The sequence below is a fragment of the Megalops cyprinoides genome, chromosome 23 (assembly GCF_013368585.1).
Source record: "Megalops cyprinoides isolate fMegCyp1 chromosome 23, fMegCyp1.pri, whole genome shotgun sequence".
NCBI lineage: Eukaryota > Metazoa > Chordata > Actinopteri > Elopiformes > Megalopidae > Megalops > Megalops cyprinoides.
In genome coordinates this window covers 6,560,875-6,587,758 of record NC_050605.1, presented here as the reverse complement: position 1 = coordinate 6,587,758, position 26,884 = coordinate 6,560,875, and the positions used below count along the sequence as shown (strand labels likewise).

Here is a 26,884-nt window from a genome sequence, read left to right as displayed (position 1 = left end):
AACTAAAAAAAGTAATGTTACTTGAACTTGGCAGGAAAGCTGATAAACCCACAATGGATTACATCCACAAGGTCATAGTCACTGCTGTTCCTTAAAACTGCAACATAAAATTGCCGGACTGTGATCAGTCATGAAGACAATTTTTGTGGTTTGCCCATAAACACAGCCCATGGTCTTCTATTCTGGTCATGCTTACATCATCACTGAGGTCATGGTGGCAGTCTTGCAGGGACCCCCATTTATAACTGAACATATCAGCTGTAAACAACGCACTTACCACAGTGGCTGATTGGCCAGCCTACCATTATAGATTTCCATATATTTTATTTAATTGGCTGAGGCTCTTTCCATATATTAGAAGAACAATTTATATAGCCACTGGGAAGTGGGTGCCAGAAAAGCATCATCAACAGGTCCATAGCTGTGAAAGAGCAAATATACCAACCATAAGATCTCAGGTTAATACATACTGGTAAGCCATAGTACACACTGTTTTAGTTTGCACTTAAAGTGCCCCCGACATTTATTCACACCCCTGACTAAATGTGAACAAAAACTGCTGTAAAAGACAAAAACACACATTAGATCATTTTCTGCTTATTTTTAAATTGTGCTTTAATCTAAATAGATTTGCTCTGAGCGATGAATATTCAGTTTCCACGAAAAGGCTAAGTGACGAAAAATGATCACAGACATTTGGATTAACTGTGGAGATTATATTGTTTTTTACTAATACATACTGATCAATTCCCACCCTCCAATAGTCGACTAATCGACGTGTATTCAATATAGCGGGTATGCTCGCTTGTTCAAGCAACAGCTGATCGCGGATCAGACTTCATAAATATATTCCTGCCTATAATCATTATGTGGAAAAGGAGAAGCTGATCCAGGATCAGCGTCAGGGACACAGTCTCTCTTGCAACCACGTGGGTTACAACCACGCGTTCCCATGATGCATCATTCATCATGGCTGCGCCCCGGTAGCGGCATGTGTGTATAAACATTGATGAGAACTTTAAGCCAGCACACACTTTTTAAACCCAAGGAGCGTTGTCCTCTTTTTAAATAGCTAGAAGAATAACTGGGTGGATAAGATCAATTTAGAAAAATGAAGACCAAGTCGTCATATCATAAATCTGAAAACACTTTCAGGGTAAGTGTTTAGGCATAGCTAGCGTTAGCTTGGTAGGCATCTACCCAGCTGCAGTTACACCAAATGAATGAGAAGATTTTTATAAGACGACACTTTGATGATGTTTAATACCTTTATGTAATGTCAGACCTACGTCTTATTGTATGGTTAACTTTTGAGTTGGTGTTGATATGTCGGGGTTGGACGGTTGGGAAAGTTGATGGCTAGTTATCTTGCCACTACTATCAGATAAGTAAATGTAGCTAATTTGCGGGTTGTTTCGTTTTGTTTTACAGTTTCTTACGTTTTCTGAACGGCTTGCCAATGTAAATATTGATGTCATCCATCGCATCGACAGAACGGGCAGCTACGCAGAGGTACGTTAGGTCTATGGGAGAAGGTGGTGACCTGCAGTTTGTTCAATCGTAGATTTGACAACCTTTCAATTCGCGCAACGATGTTGTTGCTGACATGGTTGTGCCGTCTTGTTGGTTTTGCATAATTTTTTGTGACACGAACTCTTCTCATCCATAGGAGGTAGAGACATACTTTTTCGAAGGACTGACGAAATGGAGGGATCTCAATCTAACAGAACATTTTAGTAAGTCTGTTTTGTTATATCGATGCTGTTGATACCATTTGTTGTAGCTTCTGTTATGTTCTCTCGCTTGAACGAGGCTGTAAGGGTTGAAAGTGGAGAAGTTTGGAATTTGTACGACAGATTTGTAAGTCAAACTCTGCTCAACAGCAACCTTTTTAAAAGAAGTGATCCACAAGAGCCAGTCCTTCAACCTGCTGGTGTTCCATCAGACCTCCATCGTAGAGAGTCTGAAGAACCATCTAAAAGTGCGGGACAGCCTGGCCTATCAGCCTCTGCTTGAGTGAGTATGACGTGTTTGGATGGGGACAGTGAACAGTTACAAGCTGCAAGACTTTCATCCTAATACACAAGCGCTTCTGGTTTGTCTCTCAAACAAATGAGGTGTATTGATGCAGAGAGCCCTGACCTGTCCACTTTCTGAACATTCTGCTGAAATGGCCAGTGTCACTGCACCGATAACAAGGCCCTTGTCTGTCCGTCTGTCTTTCTGCCTGTCAAGTCTGGTGGTCCAGCTGGCTCGGGATCTCCAGGCAGATTTCTACCCTCACTTCCTGGACTTCTTCCTCATCATCACCTCCATGCTGGAGACCCAGGACACGGAGCTGCTGGAGTGGGCCTTCACCTGCCTCTCCTACCTGTACAAATACCTCTGGAGGCATATGGTCAAGGATATGAGTCAGATGTACAGGTGAGAATGGAGCTGTAGTATAATGAGCATTTTACAGGTAACTGTGTACCTCTGACGTAATGACTGGTCTGTACGTAAGACTGTATATGCAGTACAAGGAGTGAGGTACGGGTGCAACTTGGTACCTGTGTGGTAATGACTATTTTATACAAGTGAGAATATACTTGTGGTTATAATGGATCACCACTCAATGGTTGGACTGAGCTAGTTCCACAGTAGGCCCCACAGTGAGTTATCTTGGCTTTTTTTAAACCTGGTTAATACATGGGCTTGGAAAGGAGTGGTTATGATGGCTTCCTTAGATATCTTTGATATTGTAATATTTCTCTCTTATGTGTGATCTTTAGGCCTTTACATTGCCCTGGACAAACATAAATTACACTTCACTTTTCTTCACAGTTTATACAGCACACTCCTGGCACACAGGAAAGATCACATACGAAGCTTTGCCGCTGAGAGTTGTGCCTTTTTGATGAGAAAGGTGAGACATCTATACATAATTGTTGAAGTTGCTATCTTGGAGAGTACAACAATTGAGCATGATCTGAGTTACCTTTTAGTTTTTGTGCATTAAATGAATAACTGAGCAGGCCTGTTAAAGGTCTCGCAGTATGTGGTAGCTGTGCACCACAGCGTTTAACACCTTTTGCTGTGCTTTTTCCTCCCAGTGTCTGTCAGTATATACTGTGATAGTTTTACACTACAGTATGTAACAGGTTTCCTCTCTGTCTTTCAGGTGCCTGACCTGGACGCGCTCCTCACCTTCATGTTCCAGGACCTGGCTGAGCACCCCCAGAAGGTGGAGGGGGTGGGGCAGCTCCTGTTCCAGATGTGCAAGGGGGTCCGCAACATGTTCCACTCCTGCGCCCGCACGGTGAGCTCGTCCTTCCTCATCCTCATCACCCCTCTCAGCATTGAGTTATGCTCCTGCATGGAGAATCTGTCAGGATCAAAATTATCAACACCATATTCTGCTCCTGCAAGGAAACCCTATTATTAACATTTATATCACCAGCATGTTATTTTGTTTGATTCTCTTCTCTCGGTCTCACCTCCATCTCTTTTCTTTCTCAGGCTCTCCCTGTGGCGTTGCGGAAGCTGGGTCCTTCAGGCGAGGATGGAGTCTCACTGCCCTGGGCCGCTGTTGGAGAGGCTCTGGATCAAATGGCAGAAGCAGCAGCCAATCACATCCACAAGGAACACTTCCTGGTGCTGTGGGAGTGTCTCCAGGTGAGAGTGGGATCAAGGGAGGGGGTGGGGTCAGTGGACATGTGTACAAGTGAGGGAGGAGCCTTTGGTTGCATTCTATTGTACAGAAACATAACCTGTCAGTTACACAGTGTGAAGCAGTGGACACCCCTTGGTTGGGGCTGCTTTGCAGGGCTGTGTGGTGGAGGTGCTGCGGGGCCTGGAGGCTCGAGGTGAAGACGGCCAGGCTTCTCAGCACATGGAGAGGCTGCTAAAAATCTACCACACCCTGGTAGACCACAGAGGCGGAGCCAAGATCACCCGGCCAGAGTCCGTATGTGAGGTGAGCCTTACCTGAGTGGGAAGGGCCCATTACCTGTTAGTGTAACGGGGTGTGTTTGTGTGTGATGTAGGCATCACCTGTTGTTGTGTGGTTGGGATTATCTTGTGGCGTGTGCATGATGCTGACATTGCCTGTTTCTGTGTGTGTGTGTGTGTGTGTGTGTATGTGGTGGGCATTATCTAATTGTTTATGTATGTGTGAAGTGGGTGTAAGGTGAGGTGTACATTATCTCGTGACGTTTCATGTTTAACCTCTGACCCCCCCCCCCCCAGACCCTGATCCAGCTGGTCCAAGCACCTGGCCTTTCCTCGTCCTGTCAGCTGGTCCTGCTGCAGGTGACATCATCACTGCTGCTGGGAGAGAATGTGTCCTTACCTGACGCTCTGATCCAGGAGATGCTAAAAAAGGTGAGGGACTGTCACAGGGACTGTAGGGCCAGTTATAGATGCATCTCCACTAGCCTGTCACAGGATTGAAAACATAAGAAAATAAAGTGTCTGTATCTCTGTTCTTCTTGGCTTGTCACCTTGTTTCTAGTTTGGTCGTTAAAAATCCCAGAAGTGTCACTCTACAGTAGAGATTTTTAAAAATGCCTCTCTGAACTGTCTTTCAGTATACATATTAGTTGCTTCTTCATTGTTCATTGAGGGTTGTTCAGCTGCTGTGGAAATCTTTCACCAAACTTGTGCTTTTCTTAGTGCCTGACTGTCAGTCCTCTTGCCCGTGCAGGTTTTCAGGAGCAGTATAGACCAGGACCTCATCCTGCCGTTTGTGAAGGGCATGTTTGACATGAAGCAGTTTGAACAGGTGAGTGCGCTAAGCAAATAGGTGCTGTCAAGGTGGGGTCAGAACTGACAGAGGCCCGCATGTATTCTCTCTCTCCCTCCCTCCCTCTCTCTCTCTCTCACACACATACACACACACACACACACACACACACACACACACACACACACACACACACACACACACACGCGCGCGCTCCTGTCTTTTCCTCTCCTTTCTCTTTCACAGTCTTTTTGTCTGTCATTTTCTCACACTCTCTCCTTTTGCGCTTGCTGCAGTCTGTCTTTCTTAAATTGAACTTGATTGGCATAGCTTGGCATGGACACACAGCAGTGTCCACATAAATATGGCAGAATGATATAACCCACTGTTAGTCCCTCTTTTTCCCCTCTTTGTCTGTCTACACTGAATATCCCTCACTTTCACGCTTACTCTGTGCCTCCTCCCTGCAGCTTCTCTTGCCCAGCCTGTTGCAGTACCTGGAGGGGATGTTTGGCAGTGGGGACCCGGTGACACGGCAGCTGGCTCTGGAGCTCCTGGCCAGCTTGATCCTGGACAAGGCCGAGCCGCCCACCGATGGCTCCATGGCCTTCGAGAAGTACCCCCTCGTCTTCACCGGTCAGCCACTCAAGTGAGTTTCGCCAGGTTTCGATTCATGCTTGCCTGGTCTTTCATTAGATTTACCCCAAGTGGAATACATGCTGCAAAAAATCTCACGCAGGCACAGAACAAAGCTGGAACAACCTACATCCCTTTATGTGCCCGGCGTTGAGTGTGGGCGTAGGGGACAGCGCAGTTCCTCAGTGAGAGTCTTACTGTATGTGTGTTTGTGTTGCTTCTGTTTGTGTCTAGGTTGTCTGATGCTAGTAAGAGGCTGGACACCAGGGACAACACAGTCTCTGTGCCTAAATATGTCCTCTCGCTCCTTGACCTGCTAGAGGAGGGAGCTGTCAGTGACCTCTCTCACCTGTGGGCTGCCCTTGTGGTCCTGCCTCACATCAGGTAATTGAAGCTGCCATTCGCCTGGACTTGTAACTGTGTCTCTGCAGCTGAGCTGGTTACTGTGTTTCTCTGTTCACCTGGGCTTGTTTCCCTCTGTCTCTGCCATATTCCTTTGCCCCAAACTCTGAACATTTTGTTCTGTTTTTCAGGCCGCTAGAGCCAGATAGGGTGATTCCCGCTGTCACCGCGGTCCTCGACCATTTGTTGAACAGCGTGGAGGGTGGAGCCTTGGGGAAGGGTCAGTACCTGCATGTTAAGTGTGTGATATTGTTTTTAATCTGGGCGATCTGATATTATATTACTCATCTCTGGAATTTGTCCTAATTCCTCTATGTTATTTTGGTTTTCTGTGTAGTTTTTAGTAACACTGGTCTGGTGTTATATTGGTTCTCTGTAGTTTGTATGTAGTCTGTAGTTGTAACACCAACCTGATGCTATTTTTTTCATTTAAATAGTTTAATGTAATGCTGGTCTGGTGTTTATATGGGTCCTTTGTATAGTTTGTGTCAACCAAGTTATGGTGATATATTGGTGTTCTGTATGGTTTGTAGTAACACTGGCGTGGTGATATATTGGTCCTTTGTGTAGTTTGTGGTAAAAGTGCCTTTCTGTTGTTCCCCAGGAGGGCTCTTTGTGGCCAGACAGGCGCTCAGTACACTGCTCAGCTTCAAAGAGTCCGCTGAAGTTCTGTCCCTGGTGCCAGTGGAGCGGATCCAAACTATTATTCAGTAAGAGCCCTGTCTAACTCCCCCATAAATCCCTCTGACCCTCCAATGCACATTGTGACCCTTTTTGTAACAGGTTAATAAAAGGGTACAGTAAAATGTAGATGTATTGGGGGAAGTTGTGAGATTGTTCTGGGTTCATAGCTTTATGTGTGGTGAGATGGGTGTTTAGTAACTTGTTGAGTGTAAATGGGGTGTGTGCCCTGATGTGTTTTGGGTTGTGTGCACTACAGGAAATTTCCCACAGACCTCTCTGCTCTGCTGCTGGCAGACCTCTACTACACCAGACTGTCACTCAATGGCTGTGCCACCCACCTGTCCCATGATGCATTGCTGGAGCTGTACGAGACCCTGCACTCCAACCTCTCCTCCAATGTCTCTAAGGTACCAGACTGAAGCTTTGTTTTAGTGATTCTCTGATTCTTTTATTTTTCTAGCTATGCCGAAATTTGCAATGGTCAGTGCTGCAGTGTGCTAAAGTATATGTGAGATATACACAGAGCTGCAGGTGTTGAGGTGTTGTTAGAGATTGTAATAGAGTTGTGGGTATTTGTACTGCATGGTAGAGGTACAGGTTAGATCAGCAATATTGTGTACAAAAATGTTTTTGTTTTAAAAATGTTTTTGTTTTACATAACTTTTTTTGAAAACAAAATGTTTTTTCCCCAGTGTTGTATATTTCAGTGCATTTTAAGTAAGCAAAGTGTGTTTTTCTGCCTTATAGATAAAGGTGTGATCAATAATGTTGTGCATAAAGATGATTTTGATTGTTTCCTTGCCCCAGATTCGGCTGCTGACTCTGAGAATTCTGACTCACTTCGAGGCAGAGATGCCAAAGCCGCCCGAGGTATACTTCCTTTAACCACATGTCCAATATCCAGAGATGTCACACTCGCTCACGTAACCTGTCCAATCAGGGGTGCGCTTGTGTATCCTGAACACAAGAGGACCATCCCGATGAGATCCAATCAGCGGCCTAAAAATGTGACCAAAACAATAAAGCAAACACACAGTCTCACACACACACTCACACACACACACACACACACACACACACACACAGTGTGGTGGAGCTTACGGTTCCTGCTGTTGTTGCCTGCAGGATGAGGAGGCCGTGGAGACGCAGACGGTGTTCAGGCTGTGCCTGCAGGCGGAGCTGGTTCCCGCCACGCTGCACGATTACAGGGAGAAGCTGCTCCATCTGAGGAAGCTGCGGCATGACCTGGTGCAGCCGGCCCTGCCCACAGGACCCTTCCAGCAGGTACAGCCACTCTCACAACCAAAGAGCAGCTCTTACAGCATGCATACGTGCATACACACGCCCAAACCCACATGGACAGACACACAGACAAGCACACATACAAACACGCATGCACACATATACATACCGCCCCCACTCAGAGGGGAGCCCAAGTAGATACTTCCAGATCATGCACTTGTACATACATATGTTATAAATGCAGCCACATACACCAGTTCACACTTGCATACACACACACACACACACACACACACACACACACACACGTATAGACAGTCACATTCACAAAGACACAAATTAACACAGGCAGACAAAGGAAGAGGGAGACACCAACCACCTCTCAAATTCACTTCGCTGATTTTTACCCTGAACAGATTGTAGTAGGCATGTGGTGATTGCGATTGGGTATTGGTAAAGCAGTTATTTTTGTTGTCTCTCTCAGGTGCCCCTCCGTTACCTGATTGGAATGCTGTTCATCAACTTCAGTCCCCTCTGGGACCCAGTGATTGAGCTGTTGGTGTGAGTACATTAGCAGCCTCCTCTTCTTCATCACTCCTAATGCCTCCTCCTCTTTGGCAGTCTGTCCTGCATTCATGCTGCACCCCCTCAGGGCTCGTGTGTGTAACGCGTTTATTCTCTGTACTCAGTACCCATGCTAAAGGGATGGAAAATAAAGACTTCTGGAAGGTCTTCCATGAACATCTTGAAATGGTGGCTGTTCTAGCTGGTGAGTTCTCTGAGTGTGGCGCGTCTGTGGGTCTGTGTTTGCATCTGTGGGTGTGTGTGTGTGTGTTGAGGGGTCTGTGTTTGTGTGTGTGTGTGTGTGTGTGTGTGTGTGTGTGTGTGTGTGTGTGTGTGTGTGTGTGTAAGATCAGTTTCACATTTTGCTGTCTCATCGTGCTGTGCCACAGAGAAGGAGCTTCGTGAGGGGGATGAAGACGAAGATGATGATGAAGAGAGTGGAGCAGGGCAGAGCCAGGACCCTGAGAGGGACGTGGTCCAAAGCGGAGACCTGGGGGTTCTGTTCCTCCAGCAACTGGACCGGGCCTGCGATCCCAGCGAGCGCACCGACTTCACCAACTTCCGCTTCCTGCTGTGGAAAGCCATGGTGCAGTTCCCAGACAGAGTGGAGCCGCGCAGCCGAGAGCTGAGCCCGCTGCTCCTGCGCTTCATCAGGTGAGTCTGGACATGAAGAAACACTCGGGCCTCACCTCCGTCTTCACCTGCTTTTCACCTCCACACCTGGGCTTCACCTGCTTCCACACCTGTCAGTTCACCTCAACTGCCTTGACACCAGGACTTCACCTGTTTCTCTATCTGTCTGTGCACCCTGGCCTCACCTGTCTCTACAGTTGAGTTTCAGTCTTTTTACCTGTGCTTCACTGGTTTGTGTGTGTTGGTTCATCTTCCTTGCTGTAAGTCCCACCCTCTTTAGCATGTGACTGACGTGTGTTCCTCCGCCCACCTCTGTTGATTGACAGTAAGGAGTTCTACCCTGCGGACCTGCTGGTAGCTCCTACTCAGAATCTGAGGAAGAAGAGCAGCTACGCCCCCGAGGCTGAGAGGCCAGGGGAGGAAGAGGCAGACACAAAGGAGGAAGAGGAGGAGAAGGAGCCCCCAGAGGTGTCCAGACAGCAGGGGAAGAAGACGCCAAGGAGGGCGGCAGCCAAGTACGATACTTCCTGTTCCTCATTGTCCAATTTCCTTTTAACAGGCTGAGGAAACATGTCCAGTTTATGAATGTATTAAACATATTGCATTTCAGTGACACACTGTATTACTCAGTACAGTATTTACATGAATTTCTGTAGTCATGCTGGGTGAGATGGGGTTCTGATGATGCCATTTTCTATCTGTTCTCAGACAGCTTATCGCTCACCTGAAGGTATTCTCCAAATTCGCCAACCCACGAGCTCTGTACCTGGAGCCCAACCTGTACCAGCTCTATACACAGGTAAATCCGCCTACATTCCTTATAGTCAGCCTGAGGGAAATCGGCAGCTTTGTGAAATGGTGACTGTTTGTCTTTGACTGATTGAAATGACCTGACTAACTGAAACAAATGCTTCCAGTCAGATTTATAGCATTTGCCTCACTGCGCATTTTATGCTTCAGAAGCTGCACTAGTAACTTAGAAACCTGAGCGGAGTCTTGGATGGTGCATGTTGACTCCTGCACGGTTTAGAGATTTCCATAGAGATGAACTATGGAAGGAAGATAAAATTGACTTTCAGCAGGAACCCAGATACTACTTTTGCATTCATTATTATCCTATAATTTTGTTTGTTCACAACAGAGGCATTATAATCTGTTTAAACGGGTAATCTTAATATTAAGACATACATGGCTGTCATACTCTGCATACAGGTGTGTAGAAACAGACTCACTGTGCCCTATGCACAGGTAAATGCACCTAGGATCACTCTTTATGCTTTCTATGCATTATACTCCAAACAGGTATGTTCACCTATACACACATACATTCAACCATACTCTCTCTGTACACAGTTTTGGTGTCTCAGTGTACCTGTGGAAACTCCAGACCAGCCTCTGACGCTGTTCTTTTTTGAATGTTTAGCTGCTCTGCCATCAAGATCAGGAGATCCAGAAGATGGCACTGGAGTGTGTGCTGACCTACAAGGACCCCCACATCCTCCCCTATAAGTAAGGCTTTTACAGTCCTGTCCCGTCTGTACTCTCCTACTGTCACAGCTTCTACCTTGCCCTCTCAGACCCTGGCCGGCATCACTGAAAGTCACAGCCGGAACTGTGTTGAGCTGTAGTGATTACGTCTGCTGTGTCATTGAGTTTTACACCCGTCTGCTCCTGCAGGGAGAATCTGCAGCGGCTGTTGGATGATAAGCACTTTAAAGAGGAGATCGTTCACTTCAACATCTCTGAGGAGGGAAGCGCGGTGGAGGCTGCGCACAGACCGCGTCTCATCCCGGTGCTCATGAGGTGAGACCAGCTGGTGTGTGTGAGAGAGAGACCAGCCAGCATGTGTGTGTGTGTGAGAGAGACCAGATGATGTATTTGAAAGAGAAACCAGATGATGTATTTGATAGAGAGACCAGCTAATATGTGAGAGAGAGATATACAAGAGAGTAAGGCGAGCTTGTGTGAGAGTGAGACCTAATTTAACGTGACTTAGAATTTGAAGGTGACAAATGGGTGTGTGGGTTTTCTGTATTTTGCCGTGATGATGACAGTTTTGTCCTTTTTTGGTTTGCCATCAGTGCAATGCCATTGTGATGCGCCTCTGAAGTTATCTGTCTGTGATAATGTTAGCTCTGTGTTGTACATTTGTGACGTCTCTTGTGTTGGTCAGGATCCTGTATGGGCGCATGCGCAGTAAGACTGGCAGTAAGTCTCAGGGAAAGGCCGGCGCCACCACCCGATCCTCCATTGTGCTGCGCTTCCTGGCCGGGTGTTTGCCCGAAGAGCTCGGCATGTTCATCGACCTGCTGCTGGAGCCGGTCCAACAGCACAGCCAAGGTATCCCACACTACCCAATTCAAACTCTGCCCCCCCCAAACCCCAGCCACCTCCCCCCTTAACCCCTGCCCCCTTACCCCATTGTTCAAAATTATTGGATCTGAAACAGGTCCGTTTGAGCTGATGTCTGTGTCTCTCTCGTTCTCTTTTCCTCTTTCCGTCACTCTCCTTCCCCGTCTCCCTTTACCCTGATCCATCTCCTTCACTTTCCCTCCCTCCATCTCTCCTTCTCTCTCTTTCCTACTCCCTCCCTCCTGCCCCCTCTACCTTCCTCTCTTTTCTCCCTTACTCCCTCCCTCTCTCTCTGTTTCTCTCCCTCTTTCTCAGGTGCCTGCGTGGAGGCAGTCCAGAGAGCAGTGGAGCAGACGGATCTCTCCGCTGTCCTTCCCCTGGGCCGTCAGCACAGCCTGCTGAACATCGTGGACGTGGTGATCCACAAACTGGGCCACCTGATCCACCTGTACCTGCCCAAAGTGCTGCAGATCCTGCTGTGTGTCACTGCCTCTGTGTCCAAAATCCTGGATCAGAGAGACCAGGTAAGCACTGTGGCTTTGTGTGTTTGTGTGTGGTATTGTCTCTGTTGTTTGTTCAGCTGTATGCTTAGTGTGTTACCTGTCCAGGTACATGCTTAGTTGCTTCTCTGTGTGTATCTCCTGGTATATTCTTAGTTCCCCTGATGCACTTGATGCCGTTTTAGTGTTACCTGCACATTTTTACTTCCCGCGTTTTGTTGCCTTTGCAGGTAAAGCCAGGCTGCGTCAGTCCTCTGAAGTTCCTGAGGCGTTTGGGAATCCTGCGGATCCAGGACTTCTTCGACGGGTTCGAGTCGTACAGCTTCAGCGCAGAGGAGCTTGATGCAGTGTTCCAGGCTGTGGTCTGGCCTCAGGTACAGCAGCTGTGTGTGAGGCCTACAGGACCTCTTTACTCTGGGTCATTTGCTCTTAATGCTCACATTAGTGCTGTAGTGAAAATTACTGTTTTGAGTTGGCTCATGCTTTTGTTTTAGAAGTGTGCTAGTGGTAGAAAGCACTCACCTGTCCCTTTTGCTAACCCCCCCCCCCCTCCCCAGGTGTGCCGCCTCCCCACAGAGAGCCCCTACGCCCCCACCCCCCTTCTCAAACTCATCCACGTGTGGAGCAAGAACTCCAGGTGAGCTGACCTGCATGTATTCAGACAGCACCATGTGCTGTGCTTACTGCGGTGGAATAAGGTGGTTTTACTTGATGTTCTGCTTGGCTCCTCCCTCAGATATTTCCCACTGCTGGGGAAGCAGAGACCCGGCCACCCAGAGTGTGACGTCCTGCTCAATGTCTTCGCTCTGCTGGCCGCCAAAAACGTTTCCCCGGTCACCGTCGCCATGGTGATGGACATCGCGGAAAGCCTGGTGACGACGCCTGACTTCGTGCCCGCAGAGGAGGCGGAACTGAGTGTCAGCGGCTGCGTGGTCCCTGAGCCTGGCGGTGGCTGTGACATCATCGCAGGTACCGACTGCACACACATGGCCACCCTCAGATGGTGACACTGACGGCACACGGAGGGCATGTGGTCAGTTTTAATTTGTGGTCAGTCAATGTCAAAAGACCTATGGACCCAAGACCCTTCTGTATGGCCGAATACAGATTGCGCTGCGTGTTGGCAGAGATTGAAAATGTAGAGCCATCGTCCACTGAAGGAAAACACTTTTCTGCTTTGTACACGATATTGAGCCACAGAATAATACACCACCAAAGTACAACACAAAGATTTTCAATTCAGTCTTCAGTATGCCCCATATACCATTAAATTGAAACGCTATGTCAGTGTAAAAATGTGGAGAGACATTATTGGATAATTGATGTTGGCGTTGCATTTTCTTATATCAGTGGAATCTTCCTCTACTTCTTAACCACATGCTCTAGATGCCCTCAGTACACCTCTGTGCTTTTTTCCCCGCAGACGATCTGACTCTGGGTTCAAGGCTCCTCCTCCCTCACATCCCCGCGCTTCTGCAGTACCTCAGCGGGGTTGTCCGCAACTCCGACCGCGTGAAGAAAAAGAAGTTCAGGGTCCAGGTGAACAAGGAGCTGAACATCCTCTCCAAGTAAGTGAGCCACCAGCGGAGCGTCTCATTACAGTCTCACTGCAGGACTTCAGACCACGGTGTCACTTTTCACTGTCATTACAGTCTCACTGCAGGACTTCAGACCACGGTGTCACTTTTCACTGTCATTACAGTCTCACTGCAGACCTCCATGCTCTCCTTCGCTGAATTTGAGCTGTGCGGCAGTGTCACTGAATTCACAGTCCTTCATACTGCATTACTGGTTCACTACAGTCTTTCATATTACGCTCTCAGTGGTTTCACTGCAGTCTCACTCATTATTCAGTTTACAAACCTTTTCTCTGCAGTCTTACTACAGACTTGCTTACTGCAGTATCAGTAGTCTCAATATGGTCTCACTTTAGTCTGATTAGTCTCACCGCAATCCTTCACTCTGCAGTCTCAGATCTCAGTGAAGCCTCACTGCGTTCTCATTCTTTCCACGCACTTTTTCTGCAGTCTTACTGAAGTCCTTTGCTCTCGCTTGCAGTGTCACCACCCTGCAGTCTCACCGCCCTTTCACTTCAGTCGTGACCTGCTCCTTCTCCACGTGTTGAAACTGAACTGAATGTGTTAGTGAAAGTGATTGGGAACACCATCTCTGTTCCAGGATCAGTAGATTTGTGAGTGTTACTGATGTGAAAAGTGCTGGTTTTGTTCCAGGATCAGTAGGTTTGTGAGTGATAAGGAGCAGAGCTCTGTGCTGATCAGCCTCCTGCTGCCACACCTCCACCGTCCTAACACTGCACAGGTGAGCCGCTTTGTTCTGTCCGTCTCCTTGGGCCGGCGTTAATGACCTGTAGGTGCCTGTATGCCGGTCTGAGCGTGCTCTCTGTCCTGCTGCAGGAGACGCAGATGGACATCCTGCAGACGGTTCAGAACCTGCTGAGCCGCTGCGCCGACCCCTCCGCCTTCCTCAAGCCCCTGAGCCGGCTGTTCTCCGTCATCCACAGCAAGCTGCCTCGCCAGGCCCTGTGTGTCACCTTCCAGGTGAGCTCACCTCTCCTCACGTCCAACACCCCCTCCATTCCCCCCTCCCCACTGTCCCCCTGGTCACCCCTCCCTCACTCCCCTAACCCTGCCATCACACAGTCATAGGGACCTGCTCCCATAGGCAGTGCACTGCAGTTAAATAGTCCAGGATGGCTGGATCTACAGTATCAGACTAACTGTTCCTGTTTTTACAGACGTTATCAGACCTCGACGGCGGACTGAAGTACATCACCGACGTGACCACTCAGGTAGGTTCCGCCTCCCAACCTCTTGCCCTTTCTGACTGCTCAGTCAGCCCACTGTCTGTCGCTCACAAACCCCGCCCTCTCCCTCTCTCCAGCTGAACGCCTTCGACAGCCGCCACCTGGACGAGATCCACTTCGACGTGCGCCTGTCGGCCTTCCAGGGGGCGACGCAGCGCATCAAAGAGATGAAGACGCTGGACATGAACTACCTGCACGCGGTCATGCACAACTGCTTCCACTCATTCGAGGTGAGTCCTGTCCCCCAGCCAGACTGATCTCTCGCATATGGGGGAAGAGAAAGACTGGTCTCGCTCAGTGGGTGGAGATTGGCAGATCTCCCTCTCTAATTAGCAAAGAGAGAGGTTGATATCATCTGTGGTATCGAGACTAACCTGTCAGGTGGGCGAACTCTTCCTCTGTGGTAGATTGGTGACATGTCCCTGGCAGATAGCGCCACCATGTGTCTCTCAGCGATCGTAACCCAGCTGGCGTCGATAGAGTACGGCGAGGAGGAGTACAAAGAGGTGGTACAGCGCACTCTGCTGGATGCAGTGAGGAGAGGCCTGAGCAGCAAAACTGAGGTATGTTATTCTCTCTGCCTCTAACACGCACAAATACAAGCGCAGTCTCATACAAGCGCACACACGCACACGCCTGTCTGTCTGTATGTGCGTGTCCAACCTGATGCCAGTCATTTCTGTCTCCTTGTCTGTGTGTCCTCAGAGTGTCCAGCAGGACTACACCACAGTCCTGTCCTGTCTGATTCGGACGTTCCCCTCCCGCCCGGAGTTCCGAGACCTGGTGCAGCTCACCGACTACAACGACCCCGAGTCTGACTTCTTCGAGCACATGAAGCACATCCAGGTACAGGGGCAAGCACTTCCGGGTGACAGGACAGAGCCTTTGCTTTAGTTCAGACAAGGAGAGTTACTGAGATAACCAGACGTTACATCACATCGTATTATTGTGGGTTAAGTACCTGGCCCAAGGGTACAGCAGCAGCAAACACACCACTCTCACACAGCTGAAAACTCCCAAGTAAACCAACATTCTGGAACATTCCGGGTCATTTCTGCAGATCCACAGAAGAGGGCGTGCGCTGAGGAAGTTTGCCAAGCAGCTGACGGAGGGGACAGTGGTGATGTCACCCCGCTCCCTGCAGAACTACATCATGCCCTATGCCATGAGGGCTCTCTTTGATGAGAAGATGCTGAAGGTAGGGTTCGAATTTCCCTGGTGATTATTTTGGAAGATGTGTGTGTGTGTGTGTGTGTGTGTGTGTGTGTATGTGTATGTGTAATGTGTCCCACTATACTGGTAGTAGTCTTGTACTGAGTTCATTTTTACTCATGTTACTAGTGTACTATGTTTCTGAGGTAGTTAAAGTAGATCCATCCATTTTTCTGTTGATGTTTCAAATAGTAGAATGCCAACTGATGAAGTTTATGTATGAATGCATTTTAAGAGAGTAATTGCTGCAGCCCCAGCACAGTGTGTGTTAGATTGGTGTGTGAGTCATCTTTGTGTGTGGGTGTAATGTGCCTGTGTGTGTGTGTGTGTAATGTGTGCATATGTAACACCTGCAATTCCCTCCAGTATGAGAATATGACGTCGGCCTCAGTGGAGGTGATAGGGGCCGTGTGCAGATGTCTCACCTGGTCCAGGTACCTGTACTACCTGAAGCACTTTGTCCATGTGCTGCAGACGGGACAGGCTGAGCAGAAACTGGCTGTCAGGTGTGTATCTCACTCTGTGTGTGTGTGTGTGTGTGTGTGTGTCAGCACTGTGCACACTGTGTGTGCTTGTGTTTCACTGTGGTATGTGTGCACATTATTATATACATTTTACATTTTTGGCATTTAGCAGACGCTCTTATCCAGAGCGACTTACAATGTTATCCATTTATACAACTGGCTATTTTTTTACTGAGGCAATTGTGGGTTAAGTACCTTGCCCAAATACCTTTCGGTCACAAGTCCTGCTCCTTAACCACTATGCTACACTGCTGCCCCATATGTATATTTGTATGTATGCTGTGTCTCTGGGAATGAGGGGTCAGCAAGATTGAGTGACCCTGTTCCTCCATGCAGCCTGCTGTTGACGGTTCTGGAGGCGTTCCACTTTGACCGGGAGACCCTGGGGAAAGAACTGGAGGCCATGAAGAGCAGAGAGCCGGAGAGTGAGTGAGGAGGAGGAGCCACAGGCTGAGGGGTTCATCTTTCTTCAGCCATGTGACTCACTGCTACTCTGACATCCCTCCCCAGCCGCTGCAGACGCCATCGAAGAGGAGGGCGAGGAAGAGGATGAGGCCGTGGAGATGGAGGAGAGCGACAGCGAGGAGCCCATGGAGACGGCTGCTACGGAGGCAGGCACTGCGCAAAAGCCTGATGGGTCCCAGCCAGCCTCGTCGGGGGAGGCGGGCCCTGTGGGCGGGGCTGTGGGCGGAGCAGTGGCAAAAGTTCCCAGCGGCCTCCCTCAGAGCAGGGAGGAGCTGGAGGCTCTGATCAGCTCCATCCACCACACCGTCAAAGAAAGCGTCCTGCCCAAACTGCACAAGTGCCTCACTGCCAAGGTCAGTGCGGGGCATATTGATGATGTCACTGTGTCTCTGTGCATGTCCCAGTATGACAGTGATGTTACTCTATGCATGCAGCATATTTGAGAGTTGTGATGATTGCATGACATTCTATGTCATAGTGGGCAGCAGGAATGATTTAGAAAAAAAGAAAGAACAGTTATCTTGTATTATTCCCTGTGAGACATAAGAAGTTAGTCTGTCTCTGTCTTATGTGCTTCCCACTTTCATAGAATCCTTGGCCAGCAGTGATGACATCACTGTGTTAAGTATTGATGGGGGCAGTGCTTACACTGTGTTAAATGTCGTAATGGTCTGCAATTTTGCTGTGTTTGGTGTTGTAGTTATTAGCCATTTGACTGTGGGAAGTATTGTAATGGTCGGTGATGATGCCCCCCAGGTGAAAAGAGACGAGGAGCACAAGCTGGTGAAGTCGAAGGATGTGAAGGAGGAGGAGGTGGTGAGGGTCCCCATCGCCTTCGCCATGGTCCGCCTCATGCAGTCCCTCCCCAAGGAGGTCATGGAGGCCAACCTGCCTGGGTCAGTCAGGAGGCAAAGGAACAATGACCTCATTTGCTCAGTATGTGTTATCCTGCCTTTGGAGGGATTATTGTGCATTAACAGTATCCTGTGTGTGTGTGTGTGTGTGTGTGTGTGCTGACAGTATCCTGCTGAAGGTGTGTGTACTCCTGAGGAATCGGTTCCAGGAGATCCGTGATGTGGCGCGAAACACCCTGATCAGAATCATCGAGACGCTGGGCTGTCATTACCTCCAGTACCTGCTGAAGGAGATGCAGAGCGTCCTGGTCAAGGGATACCAGGTGAGCTTACATTGTGTCTGTGTGTTTGTGTGTGGTTGGGTGGGTGTGACCTGAAGGGAATAATGGGACACAAACTAATGTGATACATGAATTATGGGATATGTAGTTATGTCAAGTGATAAGGGGTATAGTAATGTGAGAAATGAGTGATGGGAGCTGTAGTAGTGAATGAAAGGATGTAGAAATGGATGTTAAAAAACAAAGGATTAGATCTACAATAGAGATTTTGGATCTACAATTTTTTCATGCTGTGATATTCTCCCTCTCAACAGTATGAAAGAACAGCACTTTTTATACCCCTGCCGTGTTGTGTCTGGAGGAATGTGTGAAATGCATGAGGGGAAATTCAGTGGCTGAAGTGAATGATGGGAAGTCCAGTCATGTTTGAAATGTATACTGAAAATGTGTATGTGAGAAATGAAGGATGTAGGATGTTTGGTATGAATGATGGGAGATGTAGTCATGTTTAGTATGAATGATGGGAGATGTAGTCATGCTTCTTGCCCTGCAGGTCCATGTGTTGACCTTCACAGTGTACCAGTTGCTGTCTGCCCTGAGCCCCTCCCTGAAGAGTGGGGACCTGGACCCCTGCATGAACCTGTTGTTGGAGGTCAGGAGCTGCCCAGACTGCCCAACAGAATGGCCTTTATAAACCTCATTCTGTCTGTCATGAAGTGGACAGTTTTTCCCCTCAACCTCTCTTATTGAGTAGTTTAATTTATAGGGGTTGCACAGATCATTGTGATGTTTTGTCAAGCAAGTAAACTTGCTTTGCCCTGTAATTAGCTTAAATTCAGCTATTGTCATTGAGTATTTTTTGTTGGCCGATTGGAAGATTGTGTTGTCATAACATGAATCCGTTTATCAGTAGTCAATATGTTATGTTGTAATAAACTAAAGACAACCTTTTTGATTGGCTGAAATCATCCTTTAGTTACAAATGGATAGTGTGCTAAAAAACAGCTGTTACTCTTTCCACTCTTCTCCCAGATCTTCAACAACGAGCTGTTTGGGTCGGTTGCAGAGGAGAAGGAAGTGAAAGGAATTGTCTCTAAGCTGATGGAGGCTCGCAGCAGCAAGAGTATGGACTCATATGAGCTGCTGGCCCAATTCTCTGGGAAGGAGCGTGTCACCCAGCTCATCCTGCCCCTCAAAGAGGTAGGTGGAGTCATCCATCTCAGACTGTCAGTCAAAGTGTAATCGTATATTCTTAAGAAGTTAAAGGGTTGTGCAGGTCTATGTGTCCTGTGACCCAGAACCCTTACTGTGTCTCTGTAACTCCCCCTCCCTCCTCCTGTGTGTGTAGATTCTGGAGAGCACGGCCAGTCTGAAGGTGTCCAGGAAGGTCCACGCGGTGCTGCGGCGAGTGGTGGATGGACTTCTGCTCAACAAGAGCATGACCCCCCAGTCCATCCTGCTGCTGAGCCACGGGCTGGTCAGCGAGAGCCTGCCGCTCCTCACCCAGAAGAACAAGTAAGACACACACGTACACGCGCGCACATACACACACACACGCGCACACACACACACACCTCACACACACACACACACACACACACACACACACACACACACACACACAAAACAACATGCACACACTCACACACACACACACACACACAAAACAACATGCACACACTCACACACACACACACACACAAAACAACATGCACACACACACGACATTGACAGTCACGCACACATACACACGAACGCACGCACATGCACCACACACAAATACCCCACGTTTGCCATCCACACTCATGCACACACACCACTTATGACATGCACACTCACACATGCCACGCACACATACATACAGTCAGAAGAATCATATACACTAACACAATCATATACACACACCACACATATGCACAAACACACCACACACATGCACTCGCACAGTCCACACACCGAACACACACATATGCACATTGGTTTATTTAAAGAGTTAGCAAGTTATTTTGAATTGTGGATGTTTTCTTAATGTTTTCTCTGTCTTAGGGAGAAGGCATCGGTGCAGCCCCCGCCAGACCCCCGGCTGCCCCCGCCCAGCTGCCTGCTCCTGCCCCCAACGCCCAAAAGGGGCGGGCAGAAAGCTCCCATCAGCAGCCGCACCAACATGCACATCCTGGTGGACACTGGACTCAGGGTAAGACTGCGTCACTCACAGGCTTTAACACAATATACTGTGTCACTCACGCTTCGATACACCACGCTGCATCTCACACACAACCTCTCCTGTCCTCTTCTCTTCAGCTGCTCCACATGAGTCTGAAGAGGTCGAAGGTCAACTCGTCAGAAGCCTCCATTCTGGAGATGCTGGACCCATTTGTGTCCCTGCTGTTGGACTGTCTCTGCTCCATGCATGTTAAGGTTAGCTCCGCCCCACAGTATGGACTGTGCTGTATGTGACGTGTGCTCTGTGCTGCAGGTGCATGTGACTATAGCTCTGTGCCGGAGGAATGCGAGTTAGTTACTGTGCTCTATGCTGTAGGAGGGTGTGTATGTAACCGCTGTGTGCTGTATGAGAGTGTGTATGTAACCGCTGTGTGCTGTAGGAGAGTGTGTGTATAACCACTGTGTGCTGTAGGAGAGTGTGTATGTAACTGCTGTGCTGTAGGAGGGTGTGTATGTAACTGCTGTGTGCTGTAGGAGGGTGTGTATGTAACTGCTGTGTGCTGTAGGAGGGTGTGTATGTAACCGCTGTGTGCTGTAGGAGGGTGTGTATGTAACTCCTGTGTGCTGTAGGAGGGTGTGTATGTAACTCCTGTGTACTGTAGGAGGGTGTGTATGTAACTGCTGTGTGCTGTAGGAAGGTGTGTATGTAACTCCTCTGTGCTGTAGGAGGGTGTGCATGTAACTCCTGTGTGCTGTAGGAAGGTGTGTATGTAACCACTGTGTGCTGTAGGAGGGTGTGTATGTAACTCCTGTGTACTGTAGGAGGGTGTGTATGTAACTCCTGTGTGCTGTAGGAGGGTGTGTATGTAACTCCTGTGTGCTGTAGGAGGGTGTGTATGTAACTGCTGTGTGTGATTGCTGCAGGTGATCACAGAGGCGCTGCAGTCTCTCTCCTGGATCCTGAAGTTTCCCCTGCCTGCGGTGGAGAGCAATGCTGAGAAACTCACCCAGCAGCTCTTCATCCTGCTGAAAGACTACGCCAAGGCCGGCGCCGCCCGCGGGGAAAACTTCAACCTGGTGCTCCACTGCTTCAAGGTACCAGACACACCTGTAATATTCTGTACCACCGCTCACATCCCTGTCTCTACATCGATACTCACAGCCCTGTGTCTATATCAGTATTCCTGGCTATCTCTGCCGATAATAACATCTCTGTACATCTCTGTACTGTTTTTACTTGTAAATCAGTTACCACATCTCTACATTAATACTCACAACTGTGTCTGTTTGAGAAGATCTCGGTGGATATCTCAGTAGTTCTCACTGTATTTCACTGTCAGCGTTCACATGTAAATATTGGCCCCAGTCATCTCCATTTGTGTGCCAGAGAATCTCCATTTGTGTGTCAGAGAATCTACAAGTCTGTTTGTCTGTAATCATGTCTTAATGCTTGCTTCCCTGTCAGTCCATCACCATCCTGGTGAAGAGCATGAAGAGTCACCAGATCACCAACAAGCAGCTGCAAGTCCTGCTGGGATACGCCGAGGAGGACATCTACGACCAGTCCCGACAGGCCACGGCCTTCGGCCTGCTCAAGGTAGTGCTCCAATACCCAACCCCACCATCTACAAATACAACTCTCCCTCCAAGGTGTGTAACGTGTGTCCCGTACCACTGTAGTAGGCTCTACTTATGTGTGTTTCTGCCTCTCTACCAGGCTATATTGTCCCGGAAGTTAGTGGTGCCAGAGATGGAGGACGTGCTGAAGAAAGTGGCCAAGCTGTCCATCACCGGTCAGACCGCACAGATCAGGGTCCAGTGCAGACAGGTGAGTCAGCAGCACCGGAGTCTTTGCAGGGGTGTGGTTTGATTCTCAAGAAAGGTTGACCTTAATAACAGAGAGGAGTTGTGTGATCGATGTGGGAGTCATATACTCACTTGTGATAATCCCTCCTTTTAACAGATCTACCTGAAATACCTTCTGGACTATCCCCTGGGGAAGAAGCTAAAGGCGCACCTGGACTTCACAGTGGCACAGCTCAGGTAAGCTCGTGCACTAAAGAGTTTTTTCCCCTCATATGGACTGAAAGGAATACATGTCTTTAGCCTGAATCCTGTAATGTGCGTAGGTTGTTTGCCTGATGAATGATTTGACCATGGATGATGAGACTGAACTCAAAATCCTCTTTCTCTCAGGTGGCTGAAGTTAGTCATGAGATGAATGAGATGCTGTGTTCAACAGATATTGAAAATATCTTCCCCTCATCTCCCTTTTTTTCCACTCTCTCCACTCTCTCACAGTTATGAGTATGACACTGGCAGAGAGTCAGCTCTTGAGATGATGGCCTATATCTTCCAGACTTTCCCTGAGGTATCAGAACAGTATAATTTGTGTGTGTGTGTATGTATGAGTGATATGCATGTATGTGTTTGAATGAATAGTGTGTGATATGTTGTCTTATCACCTAAATGTTATCTCTGCAGCAGTAGTTTGTGTGTATGATGTATGATATGTGTGTATGATATATATGCGAATGTGTTTGCCTGTGTGTTGGTACGGAGTGTGTTTGTGGGTGCATGGTTGTGAATGTATTCGTATGGAGAGTGTGTTTGTAAGGAGCGTGCTGGTGATGTGTCGGTTCTCCTCTCCCAGAATCTGCTGCAGCAGTACAGTTTGTGTGTATGATGTATGATGTGTGTGTATGCTATATGTGCCTGTGTGTTGGTACGGAGTGTGTTTGTGGGTGCATGGTTGTGAATGTATTCGTATGGAGAGTGTGTTTGTAAGGAGCGTGCTGGTGATGTGTCGGTTCTCCTCTCCCAGAATCTGCTGCAGCAGTACTGTGGGCTTTTCTTCGTGCCGCTGGCTCTCTCCATGGTGAACGACGACTCGCCGCGCTGTAAGAAGATGGCGGCGCTGGCTATCAAATCCCTGCTGAGTAGACTGGACTTGGACCACCAGAACACCATGTACACCATGGTCAACACCTGGCTGTCCAGTGACAAGGTAAATGCACTTGGTTCTACTAGTTAGCCTGTCTCTTACATATAAGCCTCTCGATAGGGGGTAACCCATGTGTGTAAATGAAGATATAGAATAGGTGAATGAAGATGAAATGGTGACCTGTAGCCTGTGTATGTAGGGATGGAAACAATGACCTTTGACCATTGCTAGTAGAATAGGCTGTGGCTCCGTGTGACCCCTGTGCTACCCGTTTCAGATGCCCCACCGGCGACTGGGAGCCCAGGTGTGTGGGCTCTTCCTGGAGGCGGAAGGGGTGGAGTTTGTCCGTCGCCTCGACGCCCTGCTTCCCCTCATCGAGAAGGAGATCAATCCATCCAACTACGAAGATGTGAGGCCATCCCCAGAACTACAGTACAAACACAATGGGGCACAATGCCCACACTAATGCACACGTTACATACAGCGGTGCCCAAACTAAAATGCTAACACACTGGGACTGTCCAACTCAAGGGCTTTCAGGGAGCATGTCTGAGCAAACTTATGACAGTACCTTGTATCACCACCAGGTGGCATAACGGGCAGAATTCTGTAAAGATGACAAATTTTGCATAATTTGTATCATTGATTGATTGGCCAGATAGCATCCTGCTAGCATGACAAGGATTACATGAAAACCTAGCAAGGATTAATCTGTCTGAATATTCATATTGAAATTTAAATTTTAACTGGTATAGCACGAAAGCAGGATCATAGGGTGAAAGTTCAGTGCTGGGATACCGGGTGAGGGTACAGGTTTGGGGTACAGATTGAGGGTGCAGGTTCTTGGTACATCTGTAACGCATTTTTTTTTCTCCCTCCGTGTCAGATAGAGGAGGAGGCAGATGAAAAGGCCGCTGACAGACTGCTCTTCAGCTTCCTCACTCTCATCACCAAGCTCATTAAGGACTGCAACTTCCTGCAGCTCACCAAACCGCAAGAGATGCTCACCAACATCTGGAGTATGTCTGCCTGCACATTCACACACTCTGAATCACTCACTCACTGCTGCCAGAAATACAGTCAGAACCAGCCTGTGTCACCACACAATGTTCTTCATACAGTACACTTGTCTAATTCAGACAGTCAGACAGAAACTCAGAAAAGCTCAGGTTCTCCCATATTGATAACCTTGGAAAAAGGCCAAAAACCCATTCTAGATTTAAGAGACAGGTCTCCAGTACAGTGTAGCAGGAATTATTCTGATGTTATTGATCAATGGATGGCTCCTTGCTCTTTCTCAGACCACATCCACGCCCACCTGCGCTACCCTCACTCCTGGGTGTGGCTGACGGCCTCCCAGCTGTTCGGCCAGCTGTTCGCATCCCACAAGCCCGAGGAGCTGGTCGCCCGGTGGAGAGGAGAGGGCGATGTCCCCACAGAGGCAGAGCCGGTGGCCACCACATTCCTCGTCACTGACCTGGACAAGAGAGTGAGTATGGGGGGGTGTGGGTGGGGTTGGCCGAGTGGGGCGATTTTATGGTGGCTTTTGGCGTTTTCAACTTGGGTGGGGTGCCTGGAGTGCGGAGTGAGTGCGAGTATCCTTTGGGGTGTCAAACACATTCAGTGTGAAATGAAAAACTTTTCATTCCGCCTTTTACATGTGAGAATCTCAGTGCTGTGTTTTGCATCCAGACATTGTGCACTGGCTGCCATGCAGTTAAACGTGTTTGTGAAGCAGTCCTGCCCACTGGTTTTTCCCCCATTCCCCCCTGTACCACAGCAGTATGAACAGGCCTGGCAGAAGCCTCAGCTCTGATCCGCTCTCTGGGCCACCACTCGCGCTCCGCCGTACACTGAGGGATCGGGTCACGCTGCTGGGCCCGGGCCCAGTGGGTCACGTGTCCGGCAGCACACTGCTCTGTTGTGTGCAGGACAAAGGGTGCCCTCTCCCTCTGTGCCGTGGCCTGTAATACGAAACGCCATACTGATGGCCTCTTATCTCTCTTCCGCTCCTTCTGTTTCCTGTTCCCAGATGAGAGAGCTGGTCCTGTCATTCTGCAGCCAGCTGCAGTCCAAGTTCCTGGACATGTCGATGGGCGAGCAGGTAAGAGGAACTCAGGCAGGGCGTTTTTTTCTTTTTTTTTCTTTTTTCTTCAGCATTGGCTACACAGGCCAGATATTTGCTGTAACCTTAGCTTGACACAAGCCAGCCATTGTTTCAGTGTAAGCCTGACAGTGGCTTGAATATTGTTTCAAGACTTCTGTGATGCCAGCCAGATGTTGCTTCAACATAAAGGCGACAGCTGCCAGACATCGCTTCAGCATTGACTTGGCTGTATGAAGCTGGAGCACAAGGGGACATTTCAAAGCGGTCTCGCTGTCCCGTCACCAAGGCAACCAAGGACAATGACTGCTCTGAAAATGCAGGCTTATTTCTATTTTGTCCTGTTAACAAGACACATTTCTGTTGTGTTGTTAGGCAGAGATTGATTCGTCTCCGTAGTTCTGTTTGATTGAGAGCCGTCTCTGTGGTCCCGTTAAATGGATGTTAATGAGTTAGGTGTTTAATTTCTGTTAATAAACAGAGCCCATCTGTCTCTGGTTCCCAGGTGATAAAGAACCTGCTGTTTGTGGCGAAAGTGATCTACCTGATCTCACCCGAATCGGAAACCAAGGAGAGCCAAGACCAGGGTGAGGAAGAGGAAGATGAAAAGGAGGAAGAGGAGAAGGAGCGACCTCCCTCCTTGCTCTGGGTGATAAAGAAGCTGTCAGTGCTGGCGAAGAGGGAGGCAGCAGACACGCCCAAAGTGCCACTGAAGGTAACACACACAAGCACTCATTCTTAAACGTAATCACAGCTGTAAACTCTGGTTTGTACCCCACTGGTTTCTGAAATGAACTGGGTTTCAGCATTCCGAATGTTTTTTTTTTTTTTTCCCCCCCAAAAGAGAACCTGCGTGTTTAAATTCCTGGGGGCCATAGCCGTGCACCTTGGCAAAGATCAGCTGGGTCCATACCTGACCACCATCATTGCCCCGCTCTACAGGGAGCTGGACAGCACCTATGCTGATCAAGGTAAACCTCAGACAGTCCCTCGTCTTTGTTCACCTGCACTACGAGCACAACCGAACACACGGCTCCTTACACCACTGCCCCCTCGACTGTGCCGCGTGATTCCTCTGCTCACGACTGCAGCGTGACCGTGCTCTCTCTATCGGTCGGTCCCCAGATCCCACCCTGAAGAACCTGTCCCAGGAGCTGATAGAGCTGCTGAAGAAGCAGGTGGGGCTGGAGAGCTTCTCCCTGGCCTTCGCAGCTGTGCAGAAGGAGGCCACCCAGAGAAGAGCCACGCGCAAGAGACACAAGGCCATGCAGGTGAGGGCGGGGGAGGGGCTGCACAGGTGAGGGAGGGGCCATCACGGTGAGGATGGGGACTAAATGGGGGTGGACTTGAAAGGGCAGTAAAAGTGAGTGGAGGAGCATCATGGATTAAGGGCACTGCATGGCGGAGGACGGTCAAAGCTAAGCCATGTGTTGGTGAAACTTGGACAAAGGCAGCGATATGATAGCCATGGACAGGGCACATTGATACGTGCCTGATCTCATAGTCCCTGTCATGTATGGGGCCCACACTTCCATCTGAGCAGACAGACAGTTATTTCCTCATGCTTTCTTCCATCAGGCTGTGGCTAACCCTGACATCGCTGCCAAGAAGAAACTGAAGAAGCACAAAAACAAAATCGAAGCCAAGAAGAGGAAGATTGAGTTTCTGCGGCCTGGTTACAAGGCAAAGAAACACCGTAGTCACGGTCTTAAGGACCTGGCCATGGTGCAGTGAGGTGACCATGCTGTCCCACGCTGATGACATCACAGCTTCAGTT

The 26,884-nt window shown here is 48.7% G+C and overlaps 1 protein-coding gene across 1 annotated transcript; it reads left to right on the top strand.

The window, feature by feature from the left end:
• Positions 1 to 1,007: 1,007 nt before the first annotated feature.
• utp20 (UTP20 small subunit processome component) lies at positions 1,008 to 26,884 on the top strand. The gene is made up of 62 exons (XM_036517589.1): positions 1,008 to 1,156; positions 1,432 to 1,512; positions 1,670 to 1,736; positions 1,884 to 2,016; positions 2,236 to 2,424; positions 2,824 to 2,905; positions 3,161 to 3,298; positions 3,499 to 3,654; positions 3,806 to 3,955; positions 4,228 to 4,362; positions 4,685 to 4,762; positions 5,194 to 5,372; positions 5,594 to 5,743; positions 5,893 to 5,981; positions 6,366 to 6,471; positions 6,702 to 6,852; positions 7,253 to 7,315; positions 7,571 to 7,729; positions 8,172 to 8,248; positions 8,377 to 8,456; positions 8,641 to 8,905; positions 9,211 to 9,399; positions 9,593 to 9,683; positions 10,308 to 10,393; positions 10,562 to 10,687; positions 11,058 to 11,224; positions 11,552 to 11,760; positions 11,967 to 12,110; positions 12,294 to 12,373; positions 12,473 to 12,705; positions 13,160 to 13,304; positions 13,968 to 14,055; positions 14,151 to 14,294; positions 14,492 to 14,545; positions 14,638 to 14,790; positions 14,968 to 15,123; positions 15,266 to 15,406; positions 15,621 to 15,758; positions 16,139 to 16,278; positions 16,633 to 16,721; positions 16,807 to 17,114; positions 17,518 to 17,657; positions 17,782 to 17,938; positions 18,450 to 18,548; positions 18,929 to 19,096; positions 19,245 to 19,411; positions 19,943 to 20,090; positions 20,198 to 20,314; positions 20,984 to 21,154; positions 21,525 to 21,656; positions 21,777 to 21,887; positions 22,023 to 22,102; positions 22,361 to 22,430; positions 22,884 to 23,066; positions 23,281 to 23,412; positions 23,890 to 24,022; positions 24,305 to 24,492; positions 25,036 to 25,107; positions 25,613 to 25,822; positions 25,952 to 26,078; positions 26,233 to 26,378; positions 26,686 to 26,884. The coding sequence occupies exons 1-62, from the start codon at positions 1,112 to 1,114 to the stop codon at positions 26,839 to 26,841; spliced, it is 8,361 nt and encodes a 2,786-aa protein (XP_036373482.1). The 5' UTR covers positions 1,008 to 1,111; the 3' UTR covers positions 26,842 to 26,884.